The 19,345-nt window shown below is 45.6% G+C and overlaps 4 protein-coding genes across 4 annotated transcripts; 2 read left to right on the forward strand and 2 right to left on the reverse strand.

Annotated features, from left to right (window-relative positions):
- Positions 1–3,211: 3,211 nt before the first annotated feature.
- CTRU02_200219 (uncharacterized protein) lies at positions 3,212–3,418 on the reverse strand (the record flags this gene model as incomplete). The annotated part of the gene is made up of 1 exon (XM_070203653.1): positions 3,212–3,418. One exon carries the CDS (start codon positions 3,416–3,418, stop codon positions 3,212–3,214), a length of 207 nt encoding a protein of 68 aa, XP_070062235.1.
- Positions 3,419–4,831: 1,413 nt separating this feature from the next.
- CTRU02_200220 (uncharacterized protein) lies at positions 4,832–5,956 on the forward strand (the record flags this gene model as incomplete). Its single annotated transcript, XM_036723339.2, has 1 exon — positions 4,832–5,956. One exon carries the CDS (start codon positions 4,832–4,834, stop codon positions 5,954–5,956), a length of 1,125 nt encoding a protein of 374 aa, XP_036585128.2.
- Positions 5,957–10,164: 4,208 nt separating this feature from the next.
- Positions 10,165–11,295, reverse strand: CTRU02_200221 (gag protein; the record flags this gene model as incomplete). The annotated part of the gene is made up of 1 exon (XM_036723342.2): positions 10,165–11,295. One exon carries the CDS (start codon positions 11,293–11,295, stop codon positions 10,165–10,167), a length of 1,131 nt encoding a protein of 376 aa, XP_036585131.2.
- Positions 11,296–14,821: 3,526 nt separating this feature from the next.
- On the forward strand, positions 14,822–15,460 carry CTRU02_200222 (cupin domain-containing protein; the record flags this gene model as incomplete). The annotated part of the gene is made up of 1 exon (XM_036732904.2): positions 14,822–15,460. One exon carries the CDS (start codon positions 14,822–14,824, stop codon positions 15,458–15,460), a length of 639 nt encoding a protein of 212 aa, XP_036575427.2.
- Positions 15,461–19,345: the final 3,885 nt, after the last annotated feature.

The raw sequence follows: 19,345 nt of genomic DNA on the forward strand, positions 1-19,345 counted from the left end.
GTCAATAACAAATAACAGTAAATTGGTTCTAATCGATGGTTCATGATAGTTGAAAGTGGTGTTGTTGACTAGAAGGTGGGGATATTCCCCCTTGGCCTGTCACGTGGGTCTGGGAGGCTTGGGCCTCTCAGCCTGGCGGGCGTGTGGCTGGAAGTGCTATACGACTCCGTATTCTAACTATCGCAACACTGGAAACTCTCTTTTTATAGTATTAAAGCGGTTAGAATACGTTATCCCTATATAGTTCCGTCTCCTCGTTAATTCGGCCTCCTATCCCTACTTTCTCCTATAGTTACGGTCTTGTTACCTATCCCTCTATACGTATCGTTATCGTGTTGCTATTAATAAATCTCTCGAAGGCTTGATTTAGTTTGCTCTTCGTAAGGGTATTAGCAAGGTTGTCTTCGCTATTAATCTAACGAATTTCTTATAGTTCTCGTCTTTCGTATAATTATCTTAACGCTATAATATCGATTATAAGTCGCTTTTCTTTAGTAATACTTAGCTTTACGAGATACTTATATAGTAAATAAGAATCGGTATAGATAACTATCTAAATCGTTAGTAGGTTAAGGTAGTTAGTAATTATCGCTAAGGTTATAGCGAAAGCGTAAGCTATATCGACGCTAGCGACTATCCCGTAGATCTCTAATACTAATACGCTATAGGTAACTTATTTACTTTTCGTAAAGCTATAATAAATAAGGTTATTATAAATCGTAAATTCTTTATTATTACTATTAAAGGAAGTATTATTAGCTAGGATAATTAGAAACCTTAATTAGGAAGAAAGGTCGTAGTTATTAGTAAACGACTTATTAACGGAAACGAATAGCTTAGCTATTATAAGGTCGAGTAAGATAAACGTTATTCCTCGGTTAGGTAATTCTATTTGCTATCGAATCTATTAATTTAGTATTTTTATTGCTTTTAGCAAGGGGTCTTAGTATTAGGTAGTAGTAGATAAATCGAAACAAGCCTTAGGTTAGTAAATTAACGCGATATACGCCTTTCTAGCGCGTTGTTTAACATATTACTATTTTAGGTTAGGTTTAGTAGTCTTAATATATTGTAACTTCTTAGCTTATCCCTTTTGCTTTAAATTAATCGAATTATTAGTTAATAGCGCGATTATTCCTCTATTAAATTAGAAAGGTTTGTTAATTATAAGGATATTCTTCGCTTTTACTATAAAAGCTACTTTTTCTAACTATTCGTCTTCTAATTATAAGAACGCCTTGTCTAATAAACCGAGGGTATCGTCGGTTTATATACTAATATAACTAAAGTATAGATTTTTAGTAGATAAGATTAATAAGTATAGATCGTACAAAGAAGTAACTATCTAGAGATTCTCTTTATAATGCTTATAATACGTTGCCTACTAGTAGGTTCTAGCTTTTACGATTCTATATAAAGGCTTTATAACCTTTATAATAGTCCCTTTTAAGTACTAGTCTTAAATTTGCTTTAGTAAGTAGGCGAGAATAGTATAATTAAGCCTTATAGAGGATTAAACGTAGGCTTATATAATATCTCGAAGCTATAGTTATTTCCCTTCTTATAGGAGTAATAAGGTAATTAATAGAATTAGCTATTAACTTGCTTACTAAATCGTTAGCGATTAGGTTAATATAGCCTTCTTACTATCGTTAGCATAACCCTATATTATAAGTCTTGATTTCTTATAAGGTTTAGTTATTTTACTTTTAACTTCGTTAATAATACGAGATCGGAAGATTTATATATTCTAATACTTTCTCTTATTAAACTAGGTAAATTTAAATACTCCTTTAGTAATAAGGCTATTAATCTCTTATTTAGTTAACTATTCGAACGGTTTGCTTAGTATAATAATAATACCTTTTTATTATAGTTTGATTACTAATTCTTTATCTACTTACTCCTTAATCGATAAGAATATTTATTAATAATCTAGGTTATTATTAAATTCTTTTATAAAGTAGGCGATTAGTAGTAGTCTCTTCTAAGGTCTGCCTGGGCGTCTTCTCGGTAGCTTTAGTGCCTCTTGCGGTTCGTCCGGTTTACTACCTCTGCTAGCGATAATAATTTCGTCGCGTACTACTTCCTACTACGGTATCTTAGCTTTAAGTTCTTCTTCTTCTAGCGCGGCGATAGAATTAGGTAGTTAATTAAGATCTTCGTAGTATAGTTTAACTATAGTAGACTAGAAGGTCTTCGGACTATATAGCGTATCGATAGTATAGGTTTCGCTATTTATAACTACTAAAGTAAATAGTCTAGTCTAGCCTTTCTTTTTACGCTATACTTATACTTATAACTATAGTAGTAAATTAATAATTAGCTTTATATCAAGGCTATTATAAGTAGCGATAGCTTCTACTACTTATCGCCTTACGTAAAGTTTATATACTTTGCTTATCGCCTTTTTAATCGCTTTCGCCTACCTTATAACTTCGGGAGATAATAGCAAATCGTTAATAATTCGTAGGTATAAGCCGAATACTAAGAGTATTAGTATTATTCCGTTTAGGCTAGTAGTATTATTAACTACTTTAACTACTATTTAAAATACTAATTCTAGCATAATTATTAAGTCTTCTACTTTAATAATTTCGTACGCTTTCCTTAGAAGTATATAGTATCGTTTAACTTTCCTAATACTATTATAAGCTTTTATAAGAATTTCCTTAATTTTAATTACTATTCCTCTCGCCGCGTTTCGGAATTCTATTAAGTAGAAGTTTATTCTAGCGTCGGTAACTAGCTAGTCTAGGGGTCTCTGATATATATCTATCTAGCAGAAGCGTAAGGCTTCCTAAATAGCTTTCGTAGAAATATCCTTAAGGAACTAGGCAGCGTTAAACGCTATAACGGTATCGACAACGTAGAAGACTAGTCTATTACCTTTAAGGTATATTACGTCGGTAATAACCTTATAGTTAAATTCGTAATCGTCTTATAATATAAATTTAAACCGTAATAACGCTAGTATATATATTTAGTATCGATAATAGACTTTTGATAGTTACTTAATTACCGTAATTTCAACTAGGTAGCTAGCCTTCTAAAGTACTTTATATAATCGTTAAATAGATAAATATCCGAAGTAATAGTAAACCCGTCGCAATTTAGCGTCTATAAGGTAGTTCTAAGCAAGTAGTTTCTCCTTATCGAGTAATAACTATAAGTAGCCTTATTTACAAATAATAGGTACGACCTTATTTCCTTAGATAAAGGTATTCGTAACGTTATTAAAGTAGACCTTTAATCGGTTTATATCTCCTAGGCATATAAGGAAGGGAGTATTAGTCTTAATAATATAAAATTTAACGCTTCTAAACAGCGTTAGTACTTTAGTAGTCCCTATAGACTCTAGTAGTATCCTATCGCCGAATTTCACTATAACGCCGCTAGCCGCCTTAGTATTTAACATAATTCCTTCGTAAATTTATTATAAGGCTACGAATTATAAGTAGCTAGCGGTTGAGAATCTTACTACGCCCGAGTCAGGCATGATCTCTTAGAAGTTCTAAGTAAAGTAGCGTCCCTTAAGTATAAATTGCAAAGGTAGCTCTTTCGGTTCTAGTTAGTTACGGAAAAAGTCTTCTTTCGTAATAGTATAGCAGGTTAACTAGTCTACTAGGATCGTAGCAATCCTATTGCTATTAATTACTATTATAATGAAATAGGCGGTAACCTAGAATTAACTATCGCTACCGGTCTCTTTCTCTTCGTTACTTTTACTAGTTTGTTCGGTTACGTAGTAGTATTGCTAGGGGTCTTCGGCGGTAGGTTATAAGTCTAACCTATCAAAACCCTCGTATTAGATAAGAAATTAGCTATATGCTAGAAGTAACGTATCCTAGGCATATTAAGTGGTTTTAAACTTCTTATACGCTTTTCGTCTCTCTTCTATAGTATATTTAGTTAACTAGCAGTTAGGTTTTCTATATACGTAGTACTTCTTAGGCGTTAGTAGTAATAAGGGTTTGTTACGGCTTCTTCTTCGTAATAATCGACTTCGTAATAAACGACTATATCGTAAATAACGCCCTCAACTATTGAAAGTTCTATCAGTCTAGTACTGCTTTAGTAGGTTAGCTACTATGTTAAATTGTTATTAGTTAAGACAGGTAGCTGTCTCGATCGACAAGATTAATTAGCTACGAAGTCCTTTGTACGTCTTAGCCGGTATAAATAACGCTATTATATACTTTAGAATATCTTTATAAGCGTATAGAAGTTAGGTATAGAGGGATCGGTCGTTATAATCCTATTATAATAAACCAGGCTAAATCTTGCTTAATTTATTATATAGTATATTAAAATACTTTGATTTAGTCTTTCTAAGGTTATCGCGAATGATTTAGGGAAGAGTAGTTATATTCTACTATATAACATATGCTTATTGCCTTTCCCTAGTCTCAAAGTATAATTTTAATTAGTTAATTATAGTCTTGAAGTTAGGCTATAGGTGTCACAGTTCTATTAGACACAACAGTAGGGATGCCACAGTTATGGGGCTGCCAGTGTGGCTGCCAGTGGGGCTGCCACACGTGGGGCGATACTGTCGCCCTAGACCGCCCTATAGGTATATTAGACCACCTGTTCGCTAGACCTAGGATAGACCTAACCTAATAGACAACAATGACTAGAACGACTTATTAACTGTGACAAGTGGTAGCACAACCTACTTTGCGATCCCTCGCGACCTCATAGTTAATTTTTCAGCATGGGCAAATAAGCTACTTTTTTCAATCCGTTGAGAAACACCAGACCGTGGCCAATCCGCCCGCACCAGGCTAATTCTGCTGCTAACGCTGCTGCTAACGCCGACGCCGCCAATATGCGCGCACCAGCTATACTATTCGCCTCCCCTCAAGACCCTACGCGAGACCATCACCCCTCGTACCGTCAACGCCGTTATCCCTCTACGCCTACGCCAGCGTGGGACCCAACGGTATGGCCGTCAATTGACGACCTCAAGGCTATCCAGACCCGCCAACAGCGCCCAGAGCCCTGCCGGAAGTGTAGCGCTAGATTCCCCAGCAAGAACGCTCTCTTCCGCCACGTCTATGCCAATAGCTGTGGAAGCCAGTTTCGCTGTCGCATCTGCTATAGCGATTTCACATCTCGCAACGCCCTATTCCGACACCTACAACAGGGCTGCCAGCCCTCAGCCTGTAGGGCTAGAATCCCACAGCAGGAGACTGCTAAGACTGCCGAGATTACTGAGACTGCCGAGACTGCCGAGACTGCCGAGACTACTGCCGAGACTACTGCCGAGACTGCCGAGACTACTGCCGAGACTACTGCCGAGACTGCCGAGACTGCCGAGACTACTGCCGAGACTACTGCCGAGACTGCCGAGACTACTACCGAGACTACTGCCGAGACTACTGCCGAGACTGCCGAGACTACTGCCGAGACTACTGCCGAGACTGCCGAGACTGCCGAGACTACTGCCGAGACTACTGCCGAGACTGCCGAGACTACTACCGAGACTACTGCCGAGACTACTGCCGAGACTGCCGAGACTACTGCCGAGACTGCCGGCCAGACCATAGAAGTTATAGAACGGGCTTCTGCGCCGTTTCTACAGACCCTATTCAACGCCGCTAAGCATGCCCATATCTATACCGAAATTAGCCTCTGTATGACTATGCTACAGTCCCAACGACAACAACAGCAACTGCTTTTCCTACCAGACCCAGGGAGAAGATTCGCAGCTATAACGAACATTCAGCAACGATACGGAGTATTCTGGCCCGACGCCGACAGCAAGTACGGCAGGGAGCCTATATTCTATGACCAACAGACACTATGCTACCGAGACGTAGATCTATGGCTCTTAGCAATTGGAAGGAAAATCGTTAATCCATACGCTCGAGACGAAGTCCTCCGAGAATGGCAGAGCCTACTCAGAGGTAAAGCACTCAGCTGGTGGGAATATCTGTTCGAATATTCGTAGGCGCACATTCAGGGGTCAATCGTGATGTGTATTGTGCTTCTTCTTTTCCTAAGACCTGTCCGTATCCCTTACGCGCCTTCTTCCGGCGTGTTCCCTGTGACTAAGCGCACCTAGCGCGGTCCTCGGCCAAACATTCCTCCTAGCGCCTTCCTGGCATCCTAGGCGCTCTGCGTGTGCATCGCTTCCAGCGCCCCTGGCCTACCACCCTTTTTGACACACCCCTTTAGCCTTCGCGGCTCGAGACCTCGGTCCTAGGGCGCTCCTGCGCGCTTCATACGCAGCAGCGGAGGCTACCCTTAGGGGTGGCAGGCCAACCGACTTCTTCCTTATTCCTCTCCTCCTTCAAAGATCCCTCCGCTCCATGCGGTCTCTGCGAGAGGGTCCCTCTCTTCGCGTAGTGGTTCCGTCTCCTTCTTCACCAAGTTGAGCTGTTTTATGAAGTCTTCAAACGGTTGCCTTGCGAGGCTCTTCGTGAGTCCGTCCGCAACAAGGTCTTTCGTTGGTGTGTGGACGACGTTGATGGTGCCGTTCTCAACCTCCTGTCTCAACCAGTGGTTGTGTATATCAACGTGACGAAGCCTCGTCTTTAGAGTCACGAGTTCCTCAGTTACTATTCGAATCGTCTGGAGGTTGTCGCACTGGATCGTTATTCCGCCGCTTGGAATCGTCGTATTAAGAGCACTCAACAGACGGCTAACGAATATAGCTTCGCGTGCTGCTTGTGAGAGGGCGAGAAGCTCTGCTTCTGTCGTTGATGTTGTGACTGTGTCTTGTTTGTTCGCTCTCCATCCGATCAATCCTCCAGCAAGCCGTAGTGCGTACGCCTGAGAGCTCTTTCGATCTAGCGAGTTATCTGCGAAGCTGGCGTCTGATGCGACTTCGAAACTCTTGTTGTTGCCATCGTACTCGAGACTAAGGAAGCAGGTGTCCAAGATGTACCGCAATACTCGATCTGCAGCGCGATGATGCTTCTGAGAGGGATTCTGGTTAAACCTCGCCAGACGGCTTGCAGCAAAGGCGATATCGGGGCGCGTCATCACCGCTAAGTATAGGATCGATCCAATCTTTCGTTGGTATGCCGTTATTTCGCTCTTTGAGGCGTGCTCCTCGGCGGGCAGTAGCTCCTCGTTCGTCATAGGTGTCGTAAATCGAGTGTTCTTCCTCTGTGATCCTTTATGTGTGCCTTGACCAATCAACCGTGCGATCTTCTGTGCGTATGCTGCCTGAGATAGCCAGATTTTCTTCTTGGCTCGGTCGCGCGTGACCTCGATTCCTAGAAACTAGTGAAGAGGGTCTCCGCCTTCCAGGTGGTACTTCTCTTTGAGCCCGTTAATGAGGCGCTCAGCAGCGTTTCTACACTCAGGGGGAAACGCGAGAACACAGTCGTCGACATAGAAGAAGAAGAGCACGCGTCCCTTCCGCCAGCAGCAATTCTCGCCTGCGACGCGTTCCATCCCCATTGCTTTCAGACCGTTCTCTAGATGCCGTTGCCACAGTAGAGGGGACCTGCGAAGGCCGTATAGAGCCTTCTTCAGCCGCAGGACCTTCCCCTGCTGCTCATGGCCCGGTGGAAACTCTATATATACTGTCTCGTCGATCGGAGCGTGGACAAAGGCATTAACTGCGTCGTACTGTAGTAAGGTAAGATCTTGCTGGGCCGCGGTGGCAATAAGGGTTCGGAACGATTGTCCAGCGAGGGTCGCAGCGTATGTATCCTTGAAAGCGTTTTTAGCCTGTTGATCTCCTCGAACAACGATCCTTGCCTTGAGTTTCTGGAGTGCTCCCTTCTCGTCCGTTTTATAGACGTATACCCACCGGCAACCCAGAATCTGGTGCCCGGCGGCTTCTCTACGGTCCACGACGACGTATGTATCTATCTCATCGTGGCTCGCGAGGTGCTTCTCTTCCGCTTCTCGGAATCCCCTCTCGTAGGGGTGGCCGTATAGATCGGCATGTTTCTGAGGCACTGGGGGTAGTACGCCTGCTTGGCTTTTTCGCTGGGGCAGAGGACGGTCCTCTCCCGGAACGCTAGAGGCCACGGTCTCAACCGCGGGCCCCCCGTCACCTGACACGGGCCTACCGTTGTGGGAGCTTAGCCCAGAGGGAAGGTCTTCCTTTACCCTCGAATCAACGTGGTTTCTTCCCTGACGGAGGTCGAAGGCACGCTCACACCCAGGGTTTCTAAGACTCCTCCTGGGCCCAGGGGCAGGGTTCATACCATTACCACGTCCGGCTACGGTGAGACCTTCGAGTCTGTTGTTCCAACATACTACCGCTTCCAGGCTGGTATCGGCGTTCTTCGCCTTTTGCTTCATCTTCACTCGTTTTCTACCCGTTCTAGTGCTGCCGAGGAAAGCGGCTTGCTAGGAGGTACGCGGAGTGGTAATTGGAAACTCTTCGTGGATCGATTCGCGTGCATGAACCGCCTCAGGAGCGATCGAAGCACGTCTCTTCCTCCACCCCTTCACTCCGAGTGCCTCCTCAAGGCCTGCGAAGAACGAGGTGGGTGGCGTCCGCGGTGGTGTATTGAGTTCGAATCGTGACTCCACGTACTTAGGCGACGGCGGTGCGGTGTATTCTTGTGCCTCTTCGTCTTCAATGTACTGGACTTCATCGACTTCTTCGTCTGCGGTGTGTGCGTACTCTGGAGATGTTATCCCTGTGGGCGAGACCTCTAGTCGCGCGAGAAGAGCGTTGAGCTCGTTCACGTCGAGGTCTTTGAGGTTATCCCGCAGCTCGTTGATATCTCTATTAAAGAACTCGGTTTCCCTGAACACAACGTCTCGCGTTGTGATAACGCGGGCAGTAAGCGGATTCCACACGCGGTAGGAGTTGCTAGTACTGTACCCAATGAGGTAGCCTATCCATCCTCTCGGTTGAAGCTTTCTCGACTTATTCCTGCCCAGCTGTGCGTCTGTTGTGAGCGCATACACTTTGCAGCCGTACGCTCGAAGGTGGGCTTGATGAGGCTTCCCGAGATCTGGGCCGCGAAACTGATTATGGAACCGTTCGAAGGGCGTTTTCCAGCCGCGCGCCGCTGACGGCGTCCTGTTGTATAAATACGTCGCGGCGGCAACGATTTCGGGCCACAGCATCTCAGGGAACTTGCCTGCCTCGCGAAGGGTCCTAGCCTTCTCCTTGATAACTGCTGCGATTCGCTCGGCGCCTCCGTTCTGGGCCTGCGTATTGGGCGCAGAGGGTTCGAGGACCACCCCTTGAGATTGAAGGTGAGTGGCGACTTGCTGATGAATCGTTGCAACCTCGCGGTTACATTCGAAGACTTTGACCTGTATATTATATTGCGTCTTCATCATGGCCATGAAGAGATCGAATACCTCGAGGAGCGTCTCTGTTGTACGGTCCTTAAGGTAGTAGTCCCACGAGTATCCTGTTAGTCGGTCAGAGAGTATTACCGTAGACATATAGCCTCCGTATCCTTGAGGGCTAATCGAGTGAAAGTCGAACGCCACTCTTGATCCTGGTTTTGCCCACGCTATAGACTCGCGTGGGGCACGTCGAACAATTCGTCTTGTCTTCCCTTTTCTACACGCTGAGCAGTCAGGCAGCTTGTTGCGTAGGTCACCCATGATCTTCACGCCTCGAGAGGCGTTGACGAGGTGCTCCAGCACCCCCTCGCCCGGGTGACCTAGTCTCTGGTGCTATCTGAACGGTCTTCCTGCGAGTCTTTTGCGCGGTGTAAACGATGTGTGGCGCTGCTTCGCCTGCGTGACGAATCCTGCTTTGGTATTGTCCTCGATAACCTGTTGTCCATGGAGATCGTGAAGGTAGCAGACGAGTGTCCCATCCGCTCTTCGTACGCAATTCTGGCCTGGGCGGTTATCCCACCACATCCCTCGTTGCCGTAGAAGGCGGTAGGAGACTAGATTCGTTGCGAATTCTTCGCAGTAAGCGACGTTGTATAAGCGGAGTCTTACCTTCTTCCCCCGCTCAGCGTCAGCCGTTATATCCACGTTTCCATACCCTAGGATTGGGACTTGTGAGGCTCCTGCCCATAGGTAATCCCCTGGTTCAGCTGCTCTGAAACCTGAGAATCGAGCCCGGTTGTTGAACACGTGTAGCGATGATCCTGAGTCGTATATCGCAGAGTTGTGTAAGGGGTACTCAGTCCGGATCATGAACGCAGAACGGTCACTCGTATACTGCTTCCTCCACGATGCGTTGGCTGACCCCATACACCGACCATACAGTCAGGTCTGCTTCGCTTCCTTCTCGCGTTGTTCACGGATCTTCTTCACGCGGTCCGCGAGGTCGTCATCGGCCTTGAGACGCTCGGTGACCTTCTTCATGATGTCGTTGCTGGGCCTCCATCCTTCATACGCTTCCTCTGGGAAGCAGTAGAAGCAGTTGGCAAGTAGGTGTCGTGGCAGATCACATCCGTGACACGTTGGCATCTCGTTTTGGGTCCGCGAATCGGCGGCCCTATGTCGCTTCTTGGTTGTACTCCGAGGCATGGTCTCCTTGGGTCCTTCTCTTGTTGTGGCAAAGGCACCTCTTGAGGCTCTTGGTCCTGTCGATAGGGTATCTGCGTGGATTCGTATATATCGTCGTACTTCCGCAGAGATCTCGCTGATCGAGGGGTTGTCCGACTCGTGGAACTTCGCCTCGAACGTGGCGTGGAACGCAGAAATAGCGGTCTTCGCAATGACCTTTAGGAAGTCCTCGCTCCACTCGCTGAAGTCCCTTGTCTGGGCAAGGTTGACCTCTTGTCCCTTCAACATTGCGGCCTCCCATTGCTCGAGCCAGTTCTCGATCTCGGCCTTCGTGGTTATCCGCTTTGTAGCCGCTTGCTTGACGGTCTTCTCGTACTCCTCACGCGCGGCGCTCTTTTGTTCATTGTTCGAGATCGAGGCCACGCCCTTCAGCTTGACCATCCAGGCGTGGAGGGTCTCCGTAGGTTTACAGCACGCATTGACGTACTTCTCGGCTGCTGTCGATAGGACCCAGTTGCGGAGCTCTCGTAGAGCAGCCGCTTCACGCTCGTAGATACGGATATCATGGTTGTAGTCGCTCCGGAGCTGTACATACTCCTCACGGTCCTCCTTGACAAGGTCTTGGAGGCGTCTAGCCGTCTCGTTCGATCGAACTTCTTCGATATCTGGTGTCTGTGACACCTCGATGATTGATCCGCGGGTATGTCGCGGTATACCTTTCTTCTTGTAGTCGGAGAAGGCCGGAGGCTCCGGCTTCGGCATCCGCTTCTCGGGGTTTTCGGCGCCGGGATCCACTTGCTCCCAGACGTCCAAGTCGGTGGCTTTACCCTGGAAAACCTTATACCAGGTTGGCCATTGACTGGGGTTGTTGAGGACAATGGATTCCATCTTTGCTTATGTCGTTATTGATTCGGGCTTATCGCGTGGGTTTTGAGGGACGTAAACGGGGTGTTCGTGTGTTTTGCAGTTGATCGGATCTTCGAATAGCTTCGTTTTGCCTGTAGGTAGGCCAATTGGTAGGTAATCAGACTGTTAATTGTTCGAATATTCGTAGGCGCACATTCAGGGGTCAATCGTGATGTGTATTGTGCTTCTTCTTTTCCTAAGACCTGTCCGTATCCCTTACGCGCCTTCTTCCGGCGTGTTCCCTGTGACTAAGCGCACCTAGCGCGGTCCTCGGCCAAACATTCCTCCTAGCGCCTTCCTGGCATCCTAGGCGCTCTGCGTGTGCATCGCTTCCAGCGCCCCTGGCCTACCACCCTTTTTGACAATATCACCTTAGGCCCGTGGAAAGGAACCGGTATAGGGCCCTAGGATGGTACGGCCTACAGAAGGGACTAAGTGCCCGCTTTGGGCCAACCCAGCTAGTTAATTACAGCCAGCCAGCCAGCCAGCCAGACAGTTACGCCCAGCCAGTTAATTACAGCCAGCCAGCCAGCCAGCCAGACAGTTACGCCCAGCCAGACAGTTACGCCCAGCTAGTTAATTACAGCCAGCCAGCCAGCCAGCCAGACAGTTACGCCCAGCCAGTTAATTACAGCCAGCCTTAGGCATACCCCCCTATTACGCCTCGCACTAATAGAGGCCTAAGGAAGTCATGTTATTAAGCCGTTTAAAGTCATGTTTAGGCAGCCGAAACGATCGGGACGATCGTCTTTTTCGGGACGGGCACCTGTCACAGTTCTATTAGACACAACAGTAGGGATGCCACAGTTATGGGGCTGCCAGTGTGGCTGCCAGTGGGGCTGCCACACGTGGGGCGATACTGTCGCCCTAGACCGCCCTATAGGTATATTAGACCACCTGTTCGCTAGACCTAGGATAGACCTAACCTAATAGACAACAATGACTAGAACGACTTATTAACTGTGACAATAGGTTGATTACTTTAATCAAGGCATAGAAGTAGGTTTTAGCTATTCCTTTTAGTATTAGGGGAAGTGCCTTGTTATATTAAGAGGTATAAATTCCTAGCATTCTATAGTAATCTATAAATACTAGCATCTTTTTTTCGAGTATATCGTATATATCGCCGCTATATTTTATATTGTCGGGGTATAGTTTTGCAAATTCTATTAATTACTTTCTAATACGGTCTATTAACTTATATAGTTAGAAGTCTATTAACGGAGAAATTATAAGATATAGTAGTCGGTATAGTAGTTGCTACTATTATTATTCTTATAGAGGAGGTAGCTATAGGGTTGGTTCGACTCTTCCTCTTATACTATTAGCTATTATTACCGGTCTCGTAATCTCTTCGTAGATTTTGGGGTCTTTTATTAAAGCCTTTAGGTTGCAATATCTCTTAACGCTTTATTTAAGTTTTTAAAGTAACTAGTAGTAGAATTCTTCCTTTTTAAAAGCTAATACTATATTTTTTAAGATTTTCTTACTATCTATTTCGACGTAGACGCTATTACCGATTAAATAGTCTTTAAAAAATCGTAGGATTAGGGGAGGTATGTTTTAAAAGTCTTCTTCTAACTAGTCGGCGAAATCGGGAGAAACTTTGTTCTATAACTCAAAGCCTATAAGATTCCTCTTCTTATAAGTCTTAAGTAAGAAACCTATATAGGAACCTAGTTGCTATAAGCTAGCATTTATAAGGTTAATTGCTTAGTTGCTTTATATTACTAGATCGATTATACTTTCGATTCTTTATAAGATAGGGATTATTAATTAGCTTTTAGTAGTAACGCTACTTATAAGCGATCCTTCTCGTAAATTTTGCTTTATTCTAACAATATAAAAGGATTACTTCTATTTAGAATCTTAAATTCTAATCCTTAATAGCGTTAGCTACGATTAGTATAAGATATAAGCCTAGAAGTAGGAGTTAAAAAACGATTTAAGATATTATGATTCTAAGGGGAAAGAATCGTAAAATTAGGGATTTTCGTTAGTTTGTTATTTATTTCTATCAGCGCCGTTCTTGCTAATATTCTCGAAGGGTATAAAGGTATATATAGGTCTCGAATTAGTAAAGAGAAAGTTCTACCGTAGATTCTCTCGTAAATCTTTCTTTCTTACTTTAGGCTTTGCTCCTTACTATTAAGAAGTTTAGAATCTAGTAGATAGTTAGCCTTATAACGCTTATAACTATGTACGTTTCTCCTAAGCCGTAGCCTCGGAAGCATATACGTATAGCTATATAGGCGGATTACTACTAGTAGTCTCTGCTTGCCTTTCAGCATATTCTTCTTCTAGTAGGGAGGTCTCTTATAATAAGCGCCTTGCGGTTAGCACCTTGTCTAGGGATTTATTAAGAAACTAGCAGGCGCTTCGTAATTAGTACTATGCGTAGGGGATAGTTATAGTTAGGGAAGTTATTATCCTTTATAAGATTCGTAAATCTTTGCCTTTATAACGTAAAAAGGTTAGAAGACTATCGATTTAGTAGGTTTCTTCTTCTAGTAATTAAAAACGCGTAATAGAATGCTTTTGCTAGCGATAATTAGCTATAATTAACCTTATCCCGCCTAAGGTAAGCATAATAGTCCCTAGGTTACTTAAATAATCGGATTATTAGTAGATTTAAGGAAAAAAAGCTTTCTTCTACTAGTTTCTATAGATCCTAGTTACTCTCGCTTCTTCTCTCGTTAGCACGAAATCCCTACTTTTACCTAGGCTTAGGTATCTAGTTTAAGAAGTCGTCTCTTCTAGTATTAACCTTACTAATCTACGGTTTATCCATAGTAAAGTAGTAATTATAAAGTTAACTAAATTAATAGCAACTATAAGGTTTACTACTAATTAGTATAGGTTTTATAAGGGGTAAAACGGAATTCCGTTTATTAATAATAAATAATAGTAAATTAGTTCTAATCGATAGTTTATGATAGTTGAAAGTAGTGTTGTTGACTAGAAGGTGGGGATATTCCCCCTTGGCCTGTCACGTAGGTCTGGGAGGCTTGGGCCTCTCAGCCTGGCGGGCGTGTGGCTGGAAGTGCCACACGACTCCGTATTCCAACTATCGCAACAGAAGCTTTCGGCGGAGAGAACATTTACCTCCCGGGTTCTCCTTCTTCAATTCGTCATGTAGTAACTGGAGAAGAAACTAAGAACAAATTCACCTTTGTAACCAGCGGCGGACTACCATTCCCTCATCCGGTACCATTTCACTACCACAAATACACACATCATGACTTCCTCTGTATCAAAGGGCAGATAAAGGTGTGGTTGAATGGTCGATGTCGAATTCTTAACCCCGGTGATTACGCAAGCGTAGCGCCAGTAAGTTAGCATCCCATCAAAAAGTGCTACACGTTGGGAATGAAAGCAAACTTATTGCGCTTAGGGAGCTATTCATGGTTACCAATTTCTCGGTGACCATACAGAGATCTTCGGAATTATAACCCCTGGCGGATTTGAGGGGATGTTCCGTCTCTTTGGTGAAGCCTACGATGGACCCATGTGGCCTGATGTGGAGGTTGAAAGGGCCGGCGAAAAGCTGAAATCCGGGGCCGCCGTCGCCGCAACCGAGTATGACGTGATCCCTGTTCCGGAGCACAAACTCGTCGAGCCGCAGCCCTGGAATGACACGGATACCATCCTCCCGGGAACTCAGGACCCTTACTTCTTACGCAACGGCACAGGTCCGAGTGCTGTGTTGGGCGGCACCGTTATACGTCGCTACGTCACAGCAGCTGAGTCGGGCTCTACATTTTCTTTAGGAACAATTGAGGGGTCTCAGGCCTATGAAACTCAGGTACTCTCCGGCGGTATACAGTTTCCTACTGTAGACCATTGTTTGTACGTCACCGATGGATACATGGAGATCAAGGTCAACGACTCCAATCCATCACGCGTCGGACCTGCTGAAGTGGTCTGGCTACCAGCTGGAACCAACTTCGACATCAGGGTTGTGAGTCAGTACACCAAGGTCTTTGCGTATTCGCAGCCAGGTGGCCTGGTCGACCTACTGTTCGAAGCAGGCAAGGGCAACCCCCACGCAGGCCGAAATTCAATGATTCCAAGTGTGCCTGTACCTTTTGAGCGGAACAACCTTCTCAAATTACAAGATCAGTTCGAGTTCAACTTCTCGTCGTAGTTAGAAACTTCGATAGCTTTTAATGAAAACCGTTTTCATACATTCTATGACCCAGCTAAGGTGTTCATAAATGACAAAATGTTAGGATTGCATATCGCCGCATAAGATATATAGACTTAGACCTGCTTCGTTGCACCGTGGCCGAGATCACTAAGGATAGAGTACCGACAAGGCAGAGAGCAAGAGAGATGCCAATGATTCTGATAGTGACTAAGGCTAATCTGCACTGTACAAGTAGATGTGTTCTGGTTAAGGCGATGCCCATGATATTGACCACCTCAAGTTAGCATACTTGTGCACATTTTTCATCAACGACAAGATACAAAAAAACGGAATTCTGACTTGCCGCTTGATTCAACAACTGTATCACAACGGTATCACTGTCGCTCTCTTCGCAACAGAAATTTTGGTTTCCAGGGATAACCATACTAAAGCCCTCCTCTTAAGGTGCAGAGGATCTTAAAGCCCTTAGGGTTTCATTGATAACGGGGTTTCGCTGATTGATTACCTGACATTCACAATACCCTGGACATAGTTTGCACGCTGTAGTAATCGTGACCATGCCCATAATCGTGACTTAGTGATCACTAATACCAATTATCGACAAACATCATCCCACGAAGGCTGCTCGAGTCTCCTGCTTAAGTTGATCAATCGGAGGATAGGCCACAATGCTTTTATACCGAGCAGGATAACCATGGCTTGGGGCAGAATCAAACTAAGTAAGGAGTATCAGTGGAGCAGTTGAGATTGGGGCTTAACTTGAGTCGTTATTAGAGCTTCTGTATCTTAAAGTGACAAGGCAGCATTATCCTTCTGTCTCGCGCCATGCAGGAATGCGCTACAACTTATTCTGTTCCGCCGTGGAGCAAGCTCGACTTATTATCTCACTAACGCTTCGAAGGCAGATCAACTGATGTAATGCATTGAGCCATTCGAGTCACAGGCAATATGAATTTTATGCCATTGATAAAACACGCCGGTTGCGAGATTTCAAAGTGAATTTCCATTATATGCGTTTATCACACAAATGACCTTTTAATCAACAACCAGCAAAACTAGCGTTCCAGATACGGAAGAAGTGCTCGCCTAGACAATCTGATAAAAACAGCGGCTAGAGGAGCATACCCATAGGGTCAACACTGAAGCAGCATCAGCAAGTCACCCTTCAAAGAGCTTTAACGCATGATCCATATAACACGGGCATTCACCACTTTCCTTGAATTGCCTACCTACAAAAAGTTTCCAACGATGACTATGGAAAATGATAATACAGGCATAAGTTAAGCCGCAAGTGCCAAGACCAAGTCAAGTTTTAATCACTTTCTTCAAGCATTGCTGGCGATGGAAGAAGAAGCCCATCAGTTGTTGTTACAGTTGTTAAATGTTCTTACACATTAAACATTTCCGGTGTTACAACTCGTTACGCTCCATCATGACGACTTACGAACAACAACAAGTAGTCAAAGCCACCACCGCCACCGTTCTGCACATTTGAACACATTACGTTGTTAACGACAGTTCGACACCAGGTACTCGGGCCAGTGATTGTTTACGCCACTCACCGCGTTTCGAAACAACAGCCAAGACAACAGATACCAGACAACCACCTCCAAAGGCCTCTTCGTTTTCCCTCCTTGAGTCAAAAAGGATGCTCAGCGACAAACCCGGTGGACGGCACAGCCAACGCCGCCCCAAAAGACAGATAAAGCAAAAAAAAAAAAAAAAAAAACAACCCTGCAGCCAAAACCACCAAGCCATAGATCTCAAACCAAAGTACGACAACTCCCACCCACCCAAAGTAGCCGCCACAATCTCATCATCGAACCCCGTGAAACTCATTTTACCAATGGATCGCTTTCCCCCCTAATCCCCCACACTCATCAACCGCAAATACCCGCTCTTCTTCTACCCTCCTTCGTGGCTCTCATATCTCAAGCATGCAAAACAAACACTGCAAAGTCTCAGACCGACCACACCCCCCTTTCTAGAACCGCCAAAAAAAACTCCATACCAATCTCATAAGCCATCCCTCTCTCTCAAAAGCCGAGAATCTCAGAAAAACGTCCCAGTCCATAGCCCACCTTCCCCAGCCGCCATAACCTCCAGGCAAGCTTGTCCACGTAGCAAAAGTTGTCTTAGCCACTCGACCGTCATCACAACTCACAAACTCGGGTCTTTCCCCCACTCAAAGCGTGAAACTAGCCCGTCATTAAAATAAAAAAACCGAGGGCAGTAGAACATTTCAAATTTCAGCTTGAAGAATGAATCTGTCTTCCAGCGTAGCATAGATCAGTTGTTTGCCTCCCGGAATAGGTTACTCCCTTTCGCACTCCTTGCCGCGATAGCCATCTCGGACCCCTATCCGTTCAACATACCAATGCACGTCAACACCCTTACCTAGACAACTAAACCAGTAGCCCAAGAAAACTACCGTAACCGAAGAGAGCTCGACCCCCCCAATACCCATCTACTTTACGAGTATCAAACCCTACCTAGATTAGATTCCCACAGTAGCCTTCTTACTAGGACAGAGACGTCAGAGTGCTGTCCTCGTCCCTTACTTCACACTTGCCTAGAAAGCCTGTTGATCCCCTCCCCTTCGGCAGTCCGAGGCCAAGGCCGTCACCGCCCCCCCAAAAAAGAGTCGTAGCGTCAAGTCACATCCGTCAATGAAAAAAAAAAAAAAAAACAAGTCCAGTCTAAACCACCGCCAAGCGGGACCGCCGCCGCCCTCCCGGCCTCTCGGTCAACGGCTTCACAAGCTTCCCTTTTGCGAAATCCCTTCCCTCCGCCGCCCCCTCCCTCTTCTTTCTTAGGTATCAGATAGTGCCCGCCCCCCCGGTTAGACGCCCCGGCTTTTACACAAATCTGCAAGCCTCACTCACACCGGCCGCCGTCGAACCGCCCTCCTACACCCCAGCCCCGTCCCGCCCGCTCGCCTCCGGTGACGTCTATTAAATCCTAAAAACAACAACCCGAGAAAAACAAGCAAACTAAGAAAAACAACAACAACAACAGCAATACTAACAAGGACCAGGAATCATCCATCCCATGGTTGATGCTCGTTGGGTGTATCTCTAACGCAAGTAGCCAGCATTCTCTTTTACTTCTTTCTTTGTTGGCCCCTCTCTCTTCCTCTCCTCCTATCCACAAACGGGGTTCCAAAGAAAGAAGAGGAGGGGGGGGGGGGCTGGCAGCAACGACATATTCCCCTCCGTACGCACACTCCGTCCATCAAACCCCCTTCCACCCCCTCACCTCCGTGAATCGTAAAAAAGGCCCGCAGCGGAGACTAACCGAATCCATAACAAAAAGCAAAACTTCCCAGTTATTCTCACCTCTCAACTTTCAAGAAGTCTCGGAAAAAGCAAAAACACAACCAAAGAAAAAACCTCCCGCCGCCCCCCTCCCCTTCCTCCTCCATCCATTCTCTGCCTCTGCCTCTTTTTTACAAAATCTATCTCAACGCCCCTCCCTTCAAGCAAGGATCGCCGATCGACGCAACCGTCCTCAGCCAGCATCATCTAGTTCACATTAGCGGGACTCTTCACCCCCGGGACCCCGGGCAACCCCCGGCCGCCGCACCTTACCTGCCTTGCCCACCAAAAGCACCACCACCCTATTCCCCCTTCCCCATGACCCCCCCCCTCTCCCCCGGCGGCCGTTCCTCCGTCATCCTGCTTGCTTGTAAGCCCGCTCGCTTCCCGCCGTCATTGTCACTTGCTTGTCAGATGTGACTAAAAACAACACCCACTCAGAAAAGCAAAATCCCATGGGATTAAAAACTCCCCGAAAAGCAATGCAGGATAGCAGACAGACAGACCGGTGTGCGGCGTCTGTGCGCTTCCCTTGTCTTTCTTGAGGTGTCGTCGTGTCTAGAAC

The sequence above is a fragment of the Colletotrichum truncatum genome, assembly GCF_014235925.2.
Source record: "Colletotrichum truncatum strain CMES1059 chromosome Unknown Contig_0001, whole genome shotgun sequence".
In the NCBI taxonomy this organism is placed as follows: domain Eukaryota; kingdom Fungi; phylum Ascomycota; class Sordariomycetes; order Glomerellales; family Glomerellaceae; genus Colletotrichum; species Colletotrichum truncatum.